Source organism: Heteronotia binoei, chromosome 9 (assembly GCF_032191835.1).
Source record: "Heteronotia binoei isolate CCM8104 ecotype False Entrance Well chromosome 9, APGP_CSIRO_Hbin_v1, whole genome shotgun sequence".
NCBI classification, from domain to species: domain Eukaryota; kingdom Metazoa; phylum Chordata; class Lepidosauria; order Squamata; family Gekkonidae; genus Heteronotia; species Heteronotia binoei.
The window spans coordinates 4,681,016-4,702,045 of NC_083231.1; the positions used below are offsets into that span (position 1 = coordinate 4,681,016).

Below are 21,030 nucleotides of genomic sequence, written 5' to 3' on the forward strand. Positions count from 1 at the left end.
AAGGAAGAGGGGGATGGAGCACTGCTGGCCAGCCCCTGGTTTCCACAGGTGCAGGGGAGGCGGTGGGCAGGGCGAGAGCAAGTCAAACTCGTTCTTCCTCAGCCAGTTTTATCAATGCGTGTGTGCTGTTTGGTCACATGGTGCTTTCGATTTACATCCTGCTATTTTGATCTTCCAGTAAGAGCAGGTAAACCATAGCAGCTTTTCTTATGGGGGCTTTTCATGTTACATGTTTAGGGTGTACCTACATATAACCACAAAACACACATTTTTCTTTAAAAATGCGCTTTTAGAAACACACAGAGAGAGAGAAAGATCAGCCACTCAGGCTCCTTGGACAGTCAGACTCAGCTCTAGCTCCCTGTCAAGCCTTTGCTGCATCCCAGCCTCTTCTTATGTTAAAAGTGGCTCAAGAATACCGGCTCATTCGTGACCCTTGTTAGGAGACAACCAGGAGAGGTTTGGGGCCACTTTCACTTTCAACAATTCAGTGTTTCAAATTCCAGCAGACTAGCAAATGCATAGACAGAAATCCAGCCAAGCAAGGGCTGTGAAGCAACACACCAAGGCAGCCAGAAAGAGGAGGAAGCTTCAGCAGGCCATTCCTTTCTTCATTTCTGCTCCTGTCCCCCAGCCAGGCCAAGAGAGCAGCCTTCTAGAAACACTGCTCCAAATTCTTCCAAATTCTTTCACCCACATTTTAAAAAGACAGACAGACAGACAAGGGACCCAAAACACTGGCCTGCTCCAGGCCAACAGAGACTGAGGCAGAAGAGGAGGCTCTGACTCTTGCAGGGCTTCTGAAAGCCACCAAGTCCTCTCCCCCTGCCCCAACGATCCTGATCAAAAACAAATGCCACAAATGAATCCCTTGGCTTTCTGTTACTGTGAATATAGCGAATGTTACCTGGAAATAAGCCCCACTGAATTGAGACACCAGTCTCTCTCACACAGCACTGGACTGCAAAAAGACTTGAAAAATATTTCTATCCACCCCAAATGACCAAGCAGCCTCACAAGATGCTTAGCAGAGGGCGGGAAACCAGGGAGATGTCAGAAGCATGAGAGAAGGAGAGACAGACGGAAAACTGACATTTTCTGTATAGTTAATACCTGCAATGGTTCCAGATAGGTACAGATAAGCAAAATGGTTCCCGATCGGCGTGTTCCTCTTGCTCCTTGGAAGTTCCTTAAATAAATCTAGCCACAAAGGTTTACTGTGTCACTTGCCACTTAAGACTCATGACTTCCTCGCAGAACCTGGACTCTTTTCATGGTGGCCTCACTTTTCAGAACCCGCTCTGCTCTCTTGTGCCACCTGCCCCCCCCCCACTCCCTCCACAAAGCGTCTCTGGACCAACCACTCAGCCCTGCCAAGGACTGCACGTTCTTCACCAAGCAACACACCTTCGTTTCATCAAAGGCATTTATTGATAAGCAAGACATGGCAGTCAGGCAGGGTCTTGCTAAAACGAAAGTCAGAGGGCTGTGCCCACCTGGGAGCCATCTGTTGCATAGTTTAATGCAAAAAGTGCCAAAACCCACCAATCACCTCCCCACCCCCCATTGCGTGTCATCCCTACCCTCTGCATTTCTTGAAGCAAACTGGTAGCATCTCTGTGAACTACGTATTTTTCGCACCATAAGGTGCTCCGGACGATAGGATGCACCTTCCTCCTGGGGGGCGATCCGCTGCCTCTGATCCTGGCGCTTCCTCCGTGCCTGCCTGGCTCCAGCTCTGACGCTTACAGCAAGCGCCAGGATCGGAGGGCAGAGGGAGCGATCCCGGCGCTTGCTGTAAGTGTCAGAGCTGAAGCCAGGCAGAAAGGCACGGAGGAAGCACGCTGCCCACTCCACAGCCGGCGCTCGCAAAGCGCTGGGTTTGCGGAGGGGGCCGGTGCTTCCTCCGTGCCTGCCTGCCTGGCTTCAGCTCTGATGCTTACAGCAAGTGCCGGGATCGGAGGGCAGAGGGAGCAATCCTGGCGCTTGCTGTAAGCTTCAGAGCTGGAGCCAGGCAGGCAGGCGCGGGGAAAGCGCCGGGATCAGAGGCGGAGGCAGCGGATCGCCTCCCCCCCAGGAAGGTAGGTACCGGTACCTTCGCTCCATAAGACGCACACACTTCCCCCCCACTTTTTTGGGGGGGGGAAAGTGTGTCTTATGGTGCGAAAAATACGGTATTTGGTTTGTTTGTTTAATTATTTGGTTGATTTATATTCTGCTGTTCCCCATACGGGCTCAGGGTGGATCACAGTCATAATAAAACAGTTAAAATACAGCAATGACTCAATAATATACAAATAAAACAAAGCTCAAAAATATACACAAGGCGGGCAGGCACATATTTCAGATAAAAACAAATATTTCGGCTCGTCGTAGTTTTATAGCCCATTGTGGGGGAGGGCAATAGATGGTATAAACAGTAGAATGAAAGGACGTCCGCTAGCCTCAACCGAAGGTCTGGCGAAACAGTTCCGTCTTGCAGGCCCTACGTAGGCCCCGGATCTCCACTAGATAAAGATACATGATGAGTTGCATGCACAATAATCCAGTGTGTGAGAACAAAGAGATAGCAGCAGAAGTTGTTATAGGATACATGCAAGAACACCTCCCCACAGCCTCAACGGGACATGGGAAGAGGCCCTCTTGACAACCTCCCCTCTTAGGCAAAGGTTACCATCCCATCACCACCCACTTCAACCACGCATCCAGCCCCACCCCTTGACTGTACAAGTCGGCATTTTAAACCACAGCAACATAACATACAAAATCCCACATTACAACCTCAGAAATACTGAAAATATCGCACAGATGTTTGGAGATATTTCAGGGTACAGGGTCAACCACTCAAAATAAGTTTTGTTAGGAAGATGGGGTTGCCAACTCCGGGTTGGGAAATACCTGGCGATCTGGTGGGAGGGGAGGTCGGTTGCCACGGAGGCCACCTTCCAAAGCAGCCATTTCCTCCAGTCTTCTGGAGTCAGTCGTGATTCCAGGAGAGCTCCAGGCTCCACCTTGAGGTTGGCAACCCTGTATGTGGGTGAAGATCTAGGCTTACAGGAGGAAGAAATCTTTAGACATTTGGGAGGTTTATTTATAGATAATTTGGAAACCACGATATAGCCAAATATGAACCCTTTAATACAAAAATTATAGCTGCCAAGTGAAAAAGAATTTGGATGCTATAATTTCAGGGTCTTTTTGATAACACTCTGGTCTGGTGTAAGATGGCCACGAGCAAATAGCACATGAAAACGTGGGCTGAGTCCTCCTGACTCTGAACCTGGCTAATAACGCTATGGTGGGGTTGCCAAGTCCAATTTAAGAAATATCTGGGGACTTTGGGGGCGGAGCCAGGAGACTTTAGGGGTGGAGCCAGGAGACATTAGGGGTGGAACAAGGAGACAAGATCAAGGCTGTGACAAGCATAATTGGACTCCAAAGGGAGTTCTGGCCATCACATTTAAAGGGACGGCACACCTTTTCAATTCCTTCCTTCCATAGGAAATAATGAAGGATAGGGGCACCTTCTTTGGGGGCTCATAGAATTGGACCCCCTGGTCCACTTGTTTTGGAACTTGGGGGATATTTTGGGGAGAGGCACTAGATGCTGTACTGGAAATTTGGTGCCTCTACCTCAAAAAACAGCCCCCCTCCAGAGCCCCAGATACCCGCGGACCAATTCTCCATTATTTTCTATGGGAATAAATCTCCATAGGGAACAACAGAGTTCCCAGCAGACATTTCCCTCCCCTCCCCCGCTTTCTGACGACCCTGAAGCGGGGGGAGGGCCTCCAAACCGGGGGATCCCCTGCCCCCACCTGGGGACTGGCAACCCTACGCTATGGCCAGCTTCATAACCTGCCCATGAGTTAGGATGTCATCTGTCTACTCCAGCCTTGTGTCCAAAGAAGCTTAAATTCCTTGATAGCAGGAAACAGGCCAAAAAGCCCTATTAGAAACAGTATCAGCAAATACCTGCTCAGCCGTGAAGCAACCAGCGAACCCCATACTGTCGACAACCTGAAGTGCACACACACACTCATACCAAAATACACCCCAAAATCCAGACCAAATGTCCTGATATTTCGCATCTGATTCCTGTATATTAAAAACAATTCTTTGACTGCAAACTTTGCTTCAAACCATATTCCTTCCAATAGGCGGCACAGCTATTGCTTCCCACTTTTAAAGAACTGTTTAGTTAGCTATTTCCAAGGCTCATATAAGATCCAGAACCTTTGTCCTTTCAAGGGATTCTAGGAAAAAAGGATCGTTCGTTCCCCTATATTGCAGTAAGTGGATTAAGACCTAGTGAATATTCTACAGTGAAAATTAGACTGTTATTTCTATCCAAAATGGGGTGATAACTGGACATGCCTCCAATGTGTGTGTGTCACATTTGCTGTTGACTGCTTACATCTCCTGTCCCAGTCTGATAATCCCAATTTAAGGAACCTACCAGGTGTTCAATAACTGCAGAAAATAATCTTGTGGATCAAAAACTGGCTAATTAATAGGAAGCAGAGTGAGTATAAATGGGCAGTCTTCGCAGTGGAGGACGGTAAGCAGTGGGGTGCCGCAGGGCTCAGGACTGGGTCCCATGCTCTTTAACTTATTCATAAATAATTTGGAGTTGGGAATAAGCAGTGAAGTGGCCGAGTTGCAGATGACACTAAAGTGTTGTCCTTTTGATCTGACAGTTCCCTTATGATCGAGCTTTTCACCTCTTTCTCCCTGTGACACAAAAACCTACAGACTGGGTAAAAAGCAGTTTATTGTCTTAACTTCCTGGTGGGGAAAAAGATCAGAAGGCGCGGCAGAAACTGCACCAATCCCTCATCAAACTCTGACCTGAGCGCTCTCAAACCAGATGCCAACAATTAAGATACATTTGCTAAGACAGCACATGGGGCATCACCTTCCTGTTTTCTCTCTCAAGTATTGGATGTATTTGCAATACAAGCCTACTAAATAAATAAATACATTTTGCATATACAGAACTAAAGATTTTTAATTTTTAAATTCCATAAATACATCAAATATTGCAGTTTCATATATAGTCGTAAATGTTGCATTTTATATTGTTAAAGCCATTTCCCAGACATTTCCAAACTTTCTGGAGATGTTACATCTGGAGACATACCCAGTGGATTCATTTGCACTACGGTTTGGTACCAGCAGAAAGAACCCCGTGGGCAAGGGCTGTGGCTCAGAGGTTCATCTCCAATGCAAAGGGACCAGGCAGGAGGTGACAGGAAAGGCACTTCTCGGCCTGAGGCCCCCCTGGAGAAAGAGCGGCTGCCAGTCTGAGCAGACAAGGCTGACCCGGGTGGCCAAGGGGGGGAGGGTCTGATCCAGCGGAAGGCAGCTTCATGTGTGTTCATATGCTTATTTCTGTGCATCCTCTCAAATGCCTCAATTAAATTTGCTACTTCAAGTCAGAACTCTACACTAAACTGGAAGTAGCTCAGTTAATCTGAGCCAGCACTTAGGGGTGCAAGCTCCACGCTGGGACGTTCCTGGAGATTTTGGGGGTACAGCATGAGGGGGGAAGGGTTTGGGGAGGGGTAAGACTTCAGTGGGGTAGAGGGTCCTGGAGTCCACCTTCCAAAGCCACCGTTTTCTCCAGGGGAACAGATTTCTGTAAGTGGGAGATCTCCAGCCACCACCTGGAGTTTGGCAACCCTGTGTGCACTCTCCTCAGGCCAACCTCAGTCTGAGGCCCTCAAATCTTGCTTTCAACCTGGGCTTGTTAAGCCTGATGACACTCAAAGGCATTGAAATTAATTCAGTTAATTCTAACGATACCACCAATGCCAGCTCTCCTGGAAAGGGAAGGACAAGATACTGCTTGCTCAGGAGACAGAGTCTTAGGAGGAAGGGGCTGTTTATCGTGCAGGTTAAGAAACCCCTCTTGGTCTGAAGCAGCAGGACACCGTTTGAGTCCAGCAGAGGCACTGTGAAGACCGACACAGTTTTATTCAAGGGATGAGCTTTTGTGTGCAAGCACCTGTCCTCAGATGCAGGCGGAACAGAATTCCCTCCAGCCTCACCTACAGGAATGTTAGCTCTTGCATGTGGGTGCTAATTTGCTGCCACTCATTGATCTTACTGGACACCTTGACCCAGCTTTACTGGTGCACCTTGGCTCTGGCGGCCTTTCTTGACCTTGCCCCCTTCCCCCAAAAAATCTTCCTGTATTTAGGGCTCGAGGAAATTCTGCCCCACTGTATCTGAGGAAGTGTGCTTGCACACGAAAGCTCATCCTGTGCACAAAACCTTTAGAGCACATACTCATTCCACCCGGGCTCTGCCAGCTGCATTGGCTCCTGGTGGAGTACCGAAGCCAGCTCAAGGTTGCAGTGAGTGTTCAGAGCCTCAGGCAGCCTGGGACTTGTGTATCTACAGGACCGCCTCTCTCACTATGTCCCTTGAAGAGCTCCACGCTGCTGGTGGTCCCAGCCCTGAGGACCCAGCGGTGAAACACTCTCCCACGTGAGATCAGAGCCCTGTGCGATCCATCTGCTTCACTTCCACAGGGCCTGTAAAGCGGAGAGGCTCCTTTGGTTGAGGTGGTGGGCGTGCCACTATTCCAGCCTCCCCTGCCATACCCCCCTTCTGTCTCAGCTTTGTCACTACTGTTCAAGGGGGGCGGGGTGTATTTGCCCACTGTCCTTTATGAACTTGGGCACTTATAGACCTTGAGCCGTCTGGATTTTGTTAAATACTGTACTGTAGACTTGTTTTAAATTCATTGAGCCACCCTGAGCCCTGCATGCAGAGAAGGGGTGGTGGGGGGGAACTAGCCTGAACATCTCCAGCTTGCCCACTCAGAAAGTGGGCCATCAACAATACTACCACCCTTGGGTGAGATCAGCTGGCCCACCGAGAAGGAAGAGTCATGGTAAGTGAAGCAAGTCTTTGTTCTCCTGTGGTCCTGGGGGTGGGTCAGTCAGCACCACTGGGACCTATAAAAGCAGGCTGCTTGCTCCAGGGTGGGTGGGGAAAACGGGCCCCTCATCTGGAAAGGCATGCTGTTGTGCTTTCCTTCCAAAGGCTGCCTCAGCCAAGGCCCACCTGTCTGTCCTGTCATGCCTGGTAAAGGAGTGCACTGACTTCCAGGTGGTGGCCCCACAGATCACTTCCAAGGAGGGGAAGAACCAGTGTGCCATTGAGGCTGCTGCTCCCATGATGGAGCATGCTGTGACATTGGGGGGGGGGGCGACTCCAACCCAGCTGCCTTGTAGGCAAAGATAATGCCATCCTTTGCCCTCCTGCTGATGGTAGAGATGGAAACCCTGAGCCCAAGCGAGGCTTTCCTGAGGGACACGAACACGAACAAGGAGTCTGTTGGAGGGCCCTGGTCCCGTCCGATGTCTAGACAAGGCCATCCCCTCCCACAGGGCGGTCCAAGGACTGCACTGCCCTCCTCAGCTGCAGGTTCTGCCCTCTTTGCTTGCCCACCCCACAGTCTTGGGGGAAATCAGCTGTCAAGGCTCCCCAGGCATAAAGGCCCAGCTGACTGGAGCTTGGCCACACCTGGGAGAGGCCTCTGGGGCAGCTGCTGGGGGGCATCTTCCCACTCCCCCCCCGGGAAGCCCTCCCTCTGCCTTGGAAGCCTCTGGTGTTGCCCAACTGAGCCTGCCAGCCCACGGGATAAACACCACCCCCTCCGCTTTCTCGAGAGACAGGACCTCATGCCTTTCCTTGCCTGTTCACCCCATGATTTCCCATCTCCCTCCACCCAATCGACGGGCAAGCATTTGCCACCTGAGGACACACCTCAGGCAGGTGGGAAAGGAGGCTGTAGTCCATGGCATTTTCTGCCGAAGACTGACTGGCTTTTAAGGTGACAGAACACTGCTTTTTATTTTCGCTCTAATCCACTTACTGCTCTAGCATTTATTACAAAAAATGACAAATTATGTCTAGAGGTTACAATTCTACTGAGGTCTTTCCTGACTGTGAGTGGTATCAGTTCAATGTTATATTTAATTTCTTCTCAATTGTGGAATAAGCTAACAAAACCATCTGTCTGGGATGATCCATTCCTATTTTGCAGAATCCTTCCCAAGATCATCCCTGGAATGTACTGCAGGGCACTAATCCTGATGTTCAGGCTCCTTCTCATAGGTGGAAATCTAAATCCTGCGAGGAGCGGGGCCAGCCACAGTTCTGTCTTAACTTGCGGCTACACGTTTACCTGCTAAAGAACTTTTATTTTCTTTACAAGAAGTAACAGGTCACCAGTCAAAAAGAGGGGGGGGGGCATCCACCCCCTCCCCCAAGTCTCAGCTGAACTCTATTAAATATTCTGGATAGATCTGGTTGGCATCAAAGATAACAAAAATCTTCGGATTCCATGTGTTGTCCACACAGCTGTCATACAGGTTCACAAAGCTCCCATCTTTTGAAGGCGGCCTCACATACTTGGAGTCCCCAGTAATATAATCTCCAGTCAACACACGAGCAAGAAACATCACTTTATGCTTCCTGAACATGTGAAGTTGCAGATCAACACCATGGATCTGAAATGTATTGCTGTGTTTCATGTCGTCTTTGCAGAAGCGGCTCGAATAGGATGCATCCCTGGCAAAATACGTCCCTACAGAAAGAAAGAAAAGGAAGGAAGGAAGGAAGGAAGGAAGGAAGGAAGGAAGGAAGGAAGGAAGGAAGGAAGGAAGGAAGGAAGGAAGAAAGAAAGAAAGAAAGAAAGAAAGAAAGAAAGAAAGAAAGAAAGAAAGAAAGAAAGAAAGAAAGAAAGAAAGAAAGAAAGAAAGAAAGAAAGAAAGAAAGAAAGAAAGAAAGAAAGAAAGAAAGAAAGAGGGGCTTTAGCATAGTCTACAAACAGACTTGTTCCAATTACTTAGGGCAGAGCTACACACAAGGAAGAGCGAGGGGTTACTGCCAGAAACAACCCCCCTGCACCCCCCTCCCTTCTCTCCACCTGTCTGTATTCCTGCGCTCACATGATGTCCTCGTGGCCCAACCCACCACGCAGGCTGCCCAGAGGAGCAGGGAAACACACAACTGTACACATCTCTCCTTGGGTTTCCATTAATAGTAGTAAGTGGCAGAGTTCCCTCTAAGCTGAGTTGGTGTGAGCTAGCTCAGTTTTTTAGCCTCCAGCTCACATATTTTTGTCTTTGCTCAGGAAGGCTGGCCCCAGAGCAAACTAATTTATGCAGCAGATCACAACTTTAATGCCAGTAACTCACGAGGTAGAATTTTTGCTCAACAGACGCCACAGCTTAGAGGAAGCACTGGTTGCTGATATCTTTATAGTATGCTGTTTTATTGCATTGTCTTCTAATTTTGTAATCCAGCTTTGTGACACTGTATAGTACTGCATTGTTCTACAGTCCTCCAACTCCTGTGTTACAGTCTGAATTATGCTTTTGTGCTATGTTCTTTAATTTACTATTGTTGGGTACATGTATTATACTGTTCTTAGTGCACTGCTTTTAGTTGTTTATTAGTTGTAATCTGCCTTAGCCTCATAGAAAAAAGCAGACTATAAATAAAGCAAATACATTAATACAAACTTCAAGGGAGATGAGGAAGAAAAAATCAACATGTAGTTATCCTTCATAGTCTTCATTGACTCTGCTGTGCTCTCCAGCTGACATCCTGGTCCAGAGAATGTGACTTGACTTCATCATTCTGTCCTGCATTCAGTCTCAGAGCCAGGGTTCTTGGGGCCCTAGGCACCGCCCCTGCTCCAGGCAGACCTGAGAGGGCAAGGGAGGGGCAGGGCAGAGCTGAAGGCGTTCTGAGGAGTGCACACACTGCTGCGCCACCCGCCACTCTTGCCTTCAAGGTGAGAGAGGCAGGGCAGTGCATCCTTCCCTCTGAGTCTGCCTTCCCTTGTAAGGGAAGGGAAGCTTGGAGGAGAGCATACACTGAAGTGCTGCTTAGGCACTCTAACCTTCAAGGCAAGAGTGGTGGGGCAGCATGTGCTCCCCTCCAAGCAAGGGAAGGTGGGCTCCGAGGAGAGCACAGACTGACGTGCCACCCAGCTGTTCTCACCTTCAAGGCAAGAGTGGCAGATGACCGATGCTCCCCTCAAAGCCCACCTTCCCTTGTAAGGGAAGGCAGGCTTGAAGGAGCACACATGCTGACATCCTGCCTGGCTGGTTTTGCCTTCTCGAGTCTGTGCAGACCTGGGAAGGCGAGAGCAGCAGAGGACCAGATGGCACCCTAGGTGACCACCTACGTAGCCTATAGGCTAGATGGCGCCCTAGGTGGCCACCTACCTAGCCTACTCCTATGCACTAGCCCTGCCTACATCCAAACCACATGTAGACAGTAGTTCCTAACCCGCTCCACCACAGGTAACATCTAAATTAGACTATTGCAATGCCTTCTATGGGGGTCTGCCCTCTCCTAGTTGGCTTCTGGGCCCAATTCAGGGTGCTTGCGTTAACTTTCAAAAGCCGTATATAAGAACATAAGAACAGCCATGGATCAGGTCAATGTCCCATCCAGTCCAATACTCTGGGTCACACAGCAGCAAAAAAAACAGGTGCCATCAGGAGGTCCACCAGTGGGGCCAGGACACTAGAAGCCCTCCCACTGTGCTCCCCCCCCCCCAAGCACCAAGAAGACAAAGCATCACTGGCCCAAACAGAGAATTCCATCTACACCTTGTAGCCACTGATGGACCTCTGCTCCAGATGTTGATCCAATCCTCTCTTGAAGCCATCTAGGCTTGTAGTTGCCACCTCCTCCTATGGCAGTGAATTCCACGTGTTCATCACCCTTCGGGTGAAAAAGTATTTCCTTTTATCTGTTCTAACCCGACTGTTTAGCAATTTCATTGAATGCCCACGAGTTCTCATATTGTGAGAAAGGGTGAAAAGTGCTTCTTTCTCTACCTTCTCTATCCCATGCAGAATCTTGTATACCTCTATCATGTCACTCTTTAGTTGTCGTTTCTCCAAGCTATATTTATTTATTTACTTGGGATTTATATCCTGCCCTCTCCACAAACGGACTCAGGGCAGCTAACAATCAACCAAAATGTACAGTATTAAAATCATTAAACTTAAACCAATATTAAAATCCATGAGACCAGCCTTGCGGTGCTGCTCCGGAGAAGCTGCGGGGGGGGGGGGCTGCAGAGTTTCAAGACCACAGGCTCCCACCTGCCCCTGCGACAGCCGTCTTTGAAGCCCCTGCTTGGATGCCCCCAAGAAAGGGCCTTTTCAGTCATGGCACCCAAACTATGGAATTCCGACTCCAGGGGGATATTTGCCTGTCTCACCCTATCACTGTCTTCTACCAGCAGTTGAAGATTATTATTTTTTGTTTCTTCGGTGTTGCTTTAATTTGCCATTTTACATATATGTGTTATTTTTAATGCTGATTACTATTATTATTTGCTGAATTTATGAATTGCCAATCCTTGCCATTGCAGAACTCTGGATGGATGATATACAACATACGATTAAAACATTAGAGGCCGTAAAATAAAAACATAGGTAAAACTAATACAGCAATCTAAGAGTCAGGTGGCAAAAGTTACAATTTCTTCCCAATTCTGGATTGCCACTACCTTGTGGGTTGGGGGAAGAAGGAGTAAAGCAATCTGAGGAGGAGGAGGGGAGGGTGCCAGCCAGCATGGAAACTCTCGCTGTCCTCAAGCAAAAGCCTGGCAGCACATCTCTGCCTCACAAACTCTACGGAACTGCATAAGATCCCACGGTCCCTAAGGGTGTTTGGCAGAGAGTTCCACCAGGTTGGGGCCAGGACCAAAAAGGCCCTGTTTGAGGACAGCCAGATTTCATGAGGGTCATGGATTTCTATCTAAGGAACGTAATGCCATCCCGGGGACATACTGGAGGAGGCAGTTCTGCAGATACATGGGTCCCTGCCCATTCAAAGCCCTGAAGGTCAGCACCAAAACCTTGAGCTTGACTCGGCACTCCATTAGAAGCCAGTGCGACTGGTGCAAAACAGATTGCCTGTGTGTCATCCATGACATTTCCCATCAGGACTTGCACCGCCACGTTCTGAATCAGTTGGAGCTTCCGGATCGGTCTCAAGGGCAGGCCAGTGCAGAGCGAGTTACAGTAGTCTAGCCTGGAGGTAACTGTTGCAAGTATTTTAACATCTCTTTAACTCTTCACCACCTTGATAGTGCTAACTGGGCAAAAAAGTTGGACACAACCATTTTAAATAAATCAATTTAAATTACGTAGAAAAGCCATTTGAAAGACTAACATTCAGCTTTTTACCTTTTCCATAAACAGCAGCATGCATGCCGTTGATCCTCCAGTCAAAGTTGTGAATGCAGATGGCTTCCACAAACTCGCCACTGGTGCCATGAAACAACATATGTTCATTAATAAAAGAGACACCTCTTTTCTTCTTTAATTGATTCCTTTTCCTGCAGCGACAAAGAAGTTGTCAAGGAAACTGAGCACTAAAACAGTATAAAGCAAGAGCAAAGATCCAAGACTAGCGGAAGAGGCTTCCTTCCTTCCAGACCTGTGACATGTTCAGCTGCAGCAGGATGTGCGGGTGGAATCCTGAGGGGTTGCCCTGGCTGGAGGCTGCGGGGGGCGGGGGAAGGGGGGGGACACCATTCTCAGGGCAGGGAGGTGACCAGCTGCATCCCATCGTGCTTGCCTGCCACTCACAGGGAGCTTTTCAGTCATGTCTTTTATGTGGGGAGCAACAGGCCCCACCCGCTGGCAGTCTGCAAGGCTATAATCCTTTCTGCCACCTCATACTGTTGTGCATACAGAGTTGGCTTTATGAAAACCCTACACTCAGAAGACATGGCTTCCACACACAATTCCCTTTGACAACTTGCCGCTTGTAAAGAAAATTGTACGCATCTGCAAGAATTTCAGATACCATCGTGCATAAATGAATAGTGCAATCCAATGTATTTCCTCCTGTCTAAATGCACTGATTTCAGTGGGACTAAATTAATTATTCTGCATTGGATTGCACTACACATTAGACTCCTCAACTGTAACATTCCTCTCTGGGGCGTGGGGGGGACGGACACATTTCTGCTTAGTAGATGGATTTGCTGCAAACATCCACCCCCGGCCAGGAAGAAAAATAAGTCAATGATGAAAAAGTTCCATTTAAGCCCAAAAATACACCTTCAAAAAGCACAGCATTGGTGCCCATGGAACAAGTGAAGACGGTTTTTCTCCACCACCTTACCCCCTCCATAATGCCCCTAGGAGACTGGGATGGCAACGATACTATCAGCCAATCCCCCCTCTCGCCACTCCGCAAAGACCTCTGCCAGGACACCTAGCAGCTCAGTGGTTGGGGTGCCAGGCAGGCACAAGGCTTTGGCACGGAGTTCCCTGCTGGGTGGACTCAGAGCAGGCAACGGGGAAAGAGGGGGGAATTAGCACCACAGGCGCCCAAGCAGGCATGCCAAGTCTGGACCATTTGCCTGACCTCTTTCATCACAGAACCCTCGCAGGCCAGCAGAGGCTCAACCCACAGGAGCAACCACCCACCAAAAGATAAGCTAAGGCCACGATTCCCCCCCCCCCACACAAAATGCTTCTGGGTGCTGTAAGACCACCCCCAGGCACTATCCATTGTAGCTGTGGTGTGCAAGGAGCTATGTTGGCACACCCCTGTGAACTGTTAGCAGCACTCGAGGGGCAACATTACTCGGAGAGGGGACCTTGAGAGAGTGGCCCCGCAGAGCTGTTAACACATGAAGCTGCCTTATACTGAATCAGACAATACTGGTCCATCAAAGTCAGTATTGTCTACTCAGACTGGCGGCGACTCTCCAGGGTCTCAGGCTGAGGTTTTTCACGCCTATTTGCCTGGACTCTTTTATAGTTGGAGATGCCAGGGACTGAACCTGGGACCTTCTGCTCCCCAAGCAGATGCTCTACCATTGAGCCACAGCCCCATTCAAGGCTCTCCAGGGTCTCAAGCTGAGGTTATTCATGCCTACTTGCCTGGACCCTTTTTAGTTGGAGATGCTGGGGATTGAACCTGGGACCTTCTGCTTCCCAAGCAGATGCTCTACCACTGAGCCATCATCCCTCCCCCGTTCCACTTGGTGCTCGAGCTGTTGGTGAGAGCCTGGCAGCTGCTCAGATGCATGGGTCGGGCCTGGCTGGGGAGACCCCGGTTACCGATTGTCCCTCCAGCATCCAGGGGGTGAGCCACAGCTGCCACATGGGAGCAGCAGGTACAGTTCAGAATGGGGCGCCATGTCCATGGGTCTGTGGCGAGCCCACACCTTGAGCAGCAACTGCCCATCCTGTCTGGGCCCACCATGTGCCACAGGCTTCACAGCACTAGTGGCTGCCTGCCATACCTGCCTCTCGCTGTTTCTGCAGCTGGATACTTGTCACACCGCAGAGGGCCAGGAAGGGCCTTCTACAGGCTGCCCCCGCTCTGGGAGGGCCCAGAGCACCCAATGTCTTCCTTCTCAAAAAACACCTTCTCTCTTCTCTGTGACCAAAGAGACGTGAGGACCCAGGCAGTAGAACAGCAACAGGCTTATTATTAGCGCTCAAAACAGTAAGTGGTTTGTAAAAAGCTTTATAGCACAGTGACTATAGCAACCGTAAAGGTTGGTACAAACAAAACAACAGCCCTGACAAGACTAAATAAATGTTCCCTTTCTCTAATTGCAATTGACTAGCTCAACCTCCTTGGATGAGGATTCCCTCCTGCTGCCTTCTCCACTTCCCTCTCTAGCTGGCCTTTTCATGCTTTCCACCCAGGTCCCACCCTTCCAAAACTGTTTCCACCCAATCAGAGGGACAGAAGGGATTCTGGGAAATGTAGGCCCTGTACCTACTGCTGCACAGGCTTCCCTGGAGCCTGTAGGCCCCACTAGGCCTAGGATTGTGACAATACTGGAGAGAAAATTCGGCCTGTGTCATGATGTACCCCCCTCAACTGCCCCAGGCTGCAGATCCAACCTGTCAAGATGACTCTTGCCATTATTATACTGAAGTACTTTCACTTCCCTGCGTCTCTGCTTCGCCTTGCTGCTATCTCTATGTAACAGTTACCACATTCCTCTTTGCCTGGTCTCAAGAGTTACCAAGGTCATGCTTGCCGATTATGTGCAAAGGGGCCTGAGAAAGACCTGGGGGCAGGGGAGGGACTGATGCTTCCTGCTTTCCTTTGACAATGTAACGGTCTAAGCCAGGGCTATAAGAGAAGGGCAAAAGCCTGCCAAAGCCAGTTTTCGCAAGGTCCGTCTTGCCTTGGACTGGTGTGTATCAATAAATAGCTATTCATGAATGGATTGTTTGTGATCACTGAACTGCTGGGGTCTTGACACTTTGCATGGAGCATAGTGCCAGCCAAGGCTCTCAAATCACCCTTGGAAATGCTTCCATGCTCAGCCTCATGCCATGCCAGGAATCTGCCATCCCCAGATTGAACTAGGATGACATCTGTCCCAACGTTCAATGGATCCCCACACAATAAAGTCAATGTATTGCTTCAAGTGTGCACTTGTTTGTATCTTCAAACACACCACAAGGGAACGACTATAACCTCCCCCATGCCAGGCCCCGAACCCTCTAGCAGGTCCCTTTCTGTGTTGTGTTAAAGTGGAAGGTCCCGTGGGTGTTGCAGCTGGCCTTCTCTCATGACCCACTGGTAGTTGGTGGGGACATGACTGAAATCCCATCTTCTCTGGCACACCACCCCCGTTCATGCTTGGGGGGAAGGGGACTAGAGAGTAGTCTTGGATATAGGTGCTGTGTGATCGAGAATGAAGTGGGAGCTCATATCACGCACAGCCAGATAACGGCCAACATATCTCCAACGGTAGCTGGGTGTCTGGTTAGTTCCACAATTGCAGCTGCATCCTCATGGGCTCCTAGCAAGCCTTGAAGAGAGGAGAGGGAAAAGATGCCAGGGTGGAGGTGTCTCCAGCAAAGGGTGGTGTTTGGGCGGTGAGGACCAGACTACTCTGCCGCCCTGAGTGGCAGCCTGTCTCATGAGCAAATCACCACAGGCACTGCCAAAATCAGGCTATGTGTCCTGCGGACCAGGTGAAGGGTTTGGCCTGATCCACCCTCCCATCAGCTCTCCCGATGGGCCCCCCTGGGCACATGGACCCTCACCACCTCAGGGCATGGTGGCGCCCTGCGGTGGTGTGCACGGCCCGTGACTGCAGCATCTGCTCCAACACTACCACATTCCACTCTTGGAGGACCACCTTGCGAGGCAGAGTTCAGTCAGGGGAATGCCTGTGCTATCCCCTGCAGGCTCCGCTTGGCAGGGGTCAACGTGATATTTTGGTGCCCTATGGCATAGCATTCCCTGCATATGATTCCCTTATTCCACAGGTGAGCCCCAGTCCCCTCCAGCAGGTGTGTGAGGTGAGGGAGATGATGTCCAGACCTCCTTGCAAGACAGTCTCAGATGACAGGTGGGTGCTGTTTGTGGCATGGCTGCATGTGTAGCATCTTTGCCACTTGGGGCCACGATACCCCAGAGGTGTCCCCTTCTTGGGCCAGGAGACCATGTGTGATGCTGCCCTGTCTGTCTAGGAATGCAAATGGTTGTGGACCATGGCACCGCACGCACCTGTGCAGGTGCCTTCTCCTCATGCATGGTGTAACGAAATGGTCAAAGTGCTGGCAGTTGGTTGGTTTTAAAATGGCTGCTGTTTGTAGTCTTAGATATAAAATGTCCTCCTCCTCTGACCTACAAGGCCCAGCAGTCCTTGGGCCTAAAAAGTGCGGAGAAAAAGAACTTCCCCAAGGGGCGGGGCAACCGTGATATAGACTCTTATCCAACCAGGAAGCAGGCAGTGTTTGAGCTACTGAAGAGTAGGAGAGACTCCTGTGGAAGGGTTGTGCAGGGTGACCAGGCCACAGAGGTGGAGAACCCTGCAAGTCAGAGCTGGAACCCCAAGACATTCAGCTACAACCAGTCTGTTGTAAGTTTTCCCTTGTAGTGTTCCTTACCCAACCAATATATGTATTATCTGTTTATAGTGTAAACAGTTTGAATAAATACTTACCGTATTTTTGGTCCATAAGGCGCTCCGGACCATAGGACGCACCTTCCTCCTGGGGGGCGATCCGCTGCCTCTGCCTCCGATCCCAGCGCTTCCCCCGCGCCTTGCCTGCCTGGCTCCAGCTCTGCTTCCAGCAAGCGCTGGGATCGCTCCACGCTGCCCCCACTGCAAACCCAGTGCTTCGCGAGCGCCGGCTGCGGAGGGGGCAGCGTGCTTCCTCCGTGCCTGTCCACCTGGCTCCAGCTCTGACGCTTACAGCAAGCGCCGGGATCGCTCCCTCCGCCCTCCGATCCCGGCGCTTGCTTTAAGCATCAGAGCTGGAGCCAGGCACGGAGGAAGCATGCCACCCCCTCTGTAAACCCAGCGCTTCGCGAGCGCTGGCTGCGGAGGGGGCGGCGTGCTTCCTCCGTGCCTGTTTGCCTGGCTCCAGCTCTGATGCTTAAAGCAAGCGCCGGGTTCGGAGGGCGGAGGGAGCGATCCTGGCGATTGCTGTAAGCATCAGAGCTGGAGCCAGGCAGACAGGCACGGAGGAAGCACGCTGCCCCCTCCGCAGCCGGCGCTCGCGAAGCGCTGGGTTTGCGGTGGGGGCAGTGTGGAGCGATCCCAGTGCTTGCTGGAAGCAGAGCTGGAGCCAGGCAGGGAGGCGTGGGGGAAGCGCCGGGATCGGAGGCGGAGGCAGTGGATCGCCCCCCCCCCCCCGGAGGAAGGTACGTCCTATCGTCCCTTCGCTCCATAAGACGCACACACTCCCCCCCCCACTTTTTTTGGGGGGGGGGAAGTGCGTCTTATGGTCTGAAAAATACGGTATATATTTTTGAAGTTAACTACTGGAGTCGTGCTCTGACCACTTAAGTCTGCCCCGCTCTGCGCGTTACCAAGAAAGAAAGAAAGAAAGAAAGAAAGAAAGAAAGAAAGAAAGAAAGAAAGAAAGAAAGAAAGAAAGAAAGAAAGAAAGAAAGAAAGAAAGAAAGAAAGGAAGGAAGGAAGGAAGGGAGGGAGAGGGCTGTTTTTGGGTTGCCAACTCTCCAGGGCCACCCCAAAGATTGGAGATTTCACCTCCAAACCAGGAGATTCAGTCAGAGGGGTCTCCCTGTCCCTCTAAGACGGCAGTGACAAATTCAGTGAGTGGTGGCAGCGAACTAAAGAAAGGTCACACCCACCACGGGGTGGGGTAGGGCGGCAGCGGGACTTGCAAGCCTCAGACGGCTGCATAGTTGCAAGGACTGAGGGCAGGTGCCTGTTCCGTCACATATGGGCTGGTGGATGGCTTCATGGGCCATGCCACTGTTTTGGGTAATTTGTGTTGTGTGGCTGCATAAGCCTCTTGGAGACAGGCCAATGGCCTTGAAAGCAGGCCTGAGCATGTGGGGAGGGCCACCAAGGAGAGCAGCATCTGATGGAGGCTGACAAGACCTTCTTGAAATCAGGCTCAAGGGGTCAGCACAACGTGTCCCCCTGTGGAAATGAACAAGTGCAGGGGTTGCTTTCGGTCCCTACTCTGCAGGGCTCATCTTCCTGCAAAGGAAGAGACTGCAGGAATGGGAGTGCACAGGACCTTCCCTGGTGAAGACGGGGATCCTGTATGGGGATGGATGTTGCCTCAGTCCTTGATGTCCTCCCAGAGCACCATGTCAGGCACTGCGTCCTGCGGCTGCTCGCTGTGCCCTCAAGGCATATCCATCCTGCAGGCGGCCCCCAAGCCCAGCCAGCCTAGTCATCCCAGGCGTTCTGCCCAGGGACTCCCCCCTCCCCCCCCCCCGCTTTTGTCTCCCTGTTGCCAGGTGCACAACATTCTGGATACTGCTTTTCTCTGGCTTGTGCTAGGCAGTGGTTTGGGGGTAGAAAAAGCCCAGCAGGAACTCATTTGCATACTAGGCCACACCCCTGAAATAATCAGAAATGGGCCTGCATTTTTAATTTTTTTTTTAAAAAAAAAATTCAGTCCACAAACGTACAAACATGAAATATAGACCACTAGTACAAATTTTATATGGAACTTACCACTGTTCTTAGTTACCACCACCCTGTTAAAACATGCATTTTCCTACCACCGTTTCATTTAAAAGTTATCATTCCATCTTCAGAATGGAATCACTACCACGGAAAATATACATTAAGCCTGCATTAAAAACTGAAGTTCTTTAAAAAAAAACAAAACAAGGTCTTGCCCAATAGCTGAAAATTACTCCAGCGTCTGTGGTGTTAGTCACACTCTGTGTAAACAAAAAGAGAAGAAACAAAAAAAAAAAAACAGAAAGGAGAAAGAGAGAGGAGGGAAGGAAGGAAGGAAGGAAGGAAGGAAGGAAGGAAGGAAGGAAGGAAGGAAGGAAGGAAGGAAGGAAGGAAGGAAGGGAAGAAGGAAAGAAAGAAAGAAAGAAAGAAGGAAAGAAGGAAAGAAGGAAAGAAGGAAGGAAAGAAGGAAGGAAGGAAGGAAGGAAAGAAAGAAAGAAAGAAAGAAAGAAGGAAAGAAAGAAGGAAAGAAAGAAAGAAGGAAGGAAAGAAAGAAAGAAAGGAAAGAAGGAAAGAAGAAAGAAAGAAAGAAAGAAGGAAAGAAAGAAGGAAGGAAAGAAAGAAAGAAGGAAAGAAAGAAAGAAGGAAAGAAAGAAAGAAGGAAAGAAGGAAGGAAGGAAGGAAGGAAGGAAAGAAGGAAAGAAAGAAGGAAAGAAAGAAGGAAGGAAGGAAAGAAGGAAGGAAAGAAGGAAAGAAAGAAAGAAAGAAAGAAAGAAAGAAAGAAAGAAAGAAAGAAAGAAAGAAAGAAAGAAAGAAGGAAAGAAGGAAAGAAGGAAAGAAGGAAAGAAGGAAGGAAGGAAGGAAGGAAGGAAAGAAGGAAAGAAGGAAAGAAGGAAAGAAGGAAAGAAGGAAAGAAGGAAAGAAGGAAAGAAGGAAAGAAGGAAAGAAGGAAAGAAGGAAGGAAGGAAGGAAAGAAGGAAAGAAGGAAAGAAGGAAAGAAGGAAAGAAGGAAAGAAGGAAAGAAGGAAAGAAAGAAAGAAAGAAAGAAAGAAAGAAAGAAAGAAAGAAAGAAAGAAAGAAAGAAAGAAAGAAAGAAAGAAAGGTAGGTCTCACTGGCACCACACGCCCCAGGAAGTTGCTGCGCAGGACAGCTGGGACTCCTGAGTGCAGCGGACAACCTGGGGGGCTGGGCGGCCTCCATGGGAGTGTGACTTGGCCACCCAAGTACAGCAGGCAACCGTGGCACTGTTGTTGGTCATCAGCGCACACACTGATGTGGGAGGAGAGGAGGGCAGCGGCTGATTCTGAAGAGATGCAAAAAGATGATGATGATATTGGATTTATATCCTGCCCTTTGCTCTGGAGCTCGGAGCAGTCACAATCTCCTTTTATCACCCCCCTCCCATAACAAACACCCTGTCAGGTGGGTGGGGCTGAGATAGCTCTCACAGCAGCTGCCCTTTCAAGGACAGCTCTGCCAGAGCTATGGCTGACCCAAGGACATTCCAGCAGCTGCAAGTGGAGGAGTGGGGAATCAAACCCGGTTCTCCCAGGTAAGAGTCTGTGTACTTAACCACTACACCAAACTGACACTGCCCACACCCCTCTCTCCAGGCCATGGGTTCATGGAGAGGTTCCACTCAAAAGGCTATCTTCTTTCCAATGCAATGTCCACCTGGGATGATGTCAACTGGTCCATGCCCCATGTTGCAGTGAGGACAAGGGGCCTCAGAACAGGTAGCAGGAGTCATGAGAGAGCCTCTATGGATTTCCTCAGTGATGTCGTCTCACAACTCCTCACCACTGTCACAGCAACCATGGGCAGAGCCCCCACTAGGCAAGCGGACACCCTGCTTCCTACCTGTGAACTAAGCTGCATAAGGCTTAAGGGAAAGGGCACGGTCCAGCATCAAGATATGGCCGAGGACCTGCCTACCTTAGGGACATCTCTCCCCAGAGGGTACTTAGATCAGGAACCTAGAATTTGCTTTCGATCCCTGGGCCGAGGGAGGCAAAACCCAAAGCAACACAAGAAAGAGCCTTCTCAATTGCCACCCCTTATTGGTGGCACCAACTCTCAGAGGATG

At 50.0% G+C, this 21,030-nt stretch overlaps 1 protein-coding gene across 2 annotated transcripts in view; it reads right to left on the minus strand.

The window, feature by feature from the left end:
* Positions 1 to 8,198: 8,198 nt before the first annotated feature.
* Positions 8,199 to 21,030, minus strand: part of PARP11 (poly(ADP-ribose) polymerase family member 11) — a 48,915-nt gene continuing 36,083 nt past the window's right edge. For both annotated transcript variants that reach the window (XM_060246173.1, XM_060246174.1), the window contains exons 6-7: positions 12,240 to 12,391; positions 8,199 to 8,605 (exon numbers count right to left, since the gene is read on the minus strand). In XM_060246173.1, the coding sequence (XP_060102156.1) occupies positions 8,292 to 8,605; positions 12,240 to 12,391 (466 nt within the window). In that variant the 3' untranslated portion in view covers positions 8,199 to 8,291. The remainder of the gene's footprint in view (positions 8,606 to 12,239; positions 12,392 to 21,030) is intronic.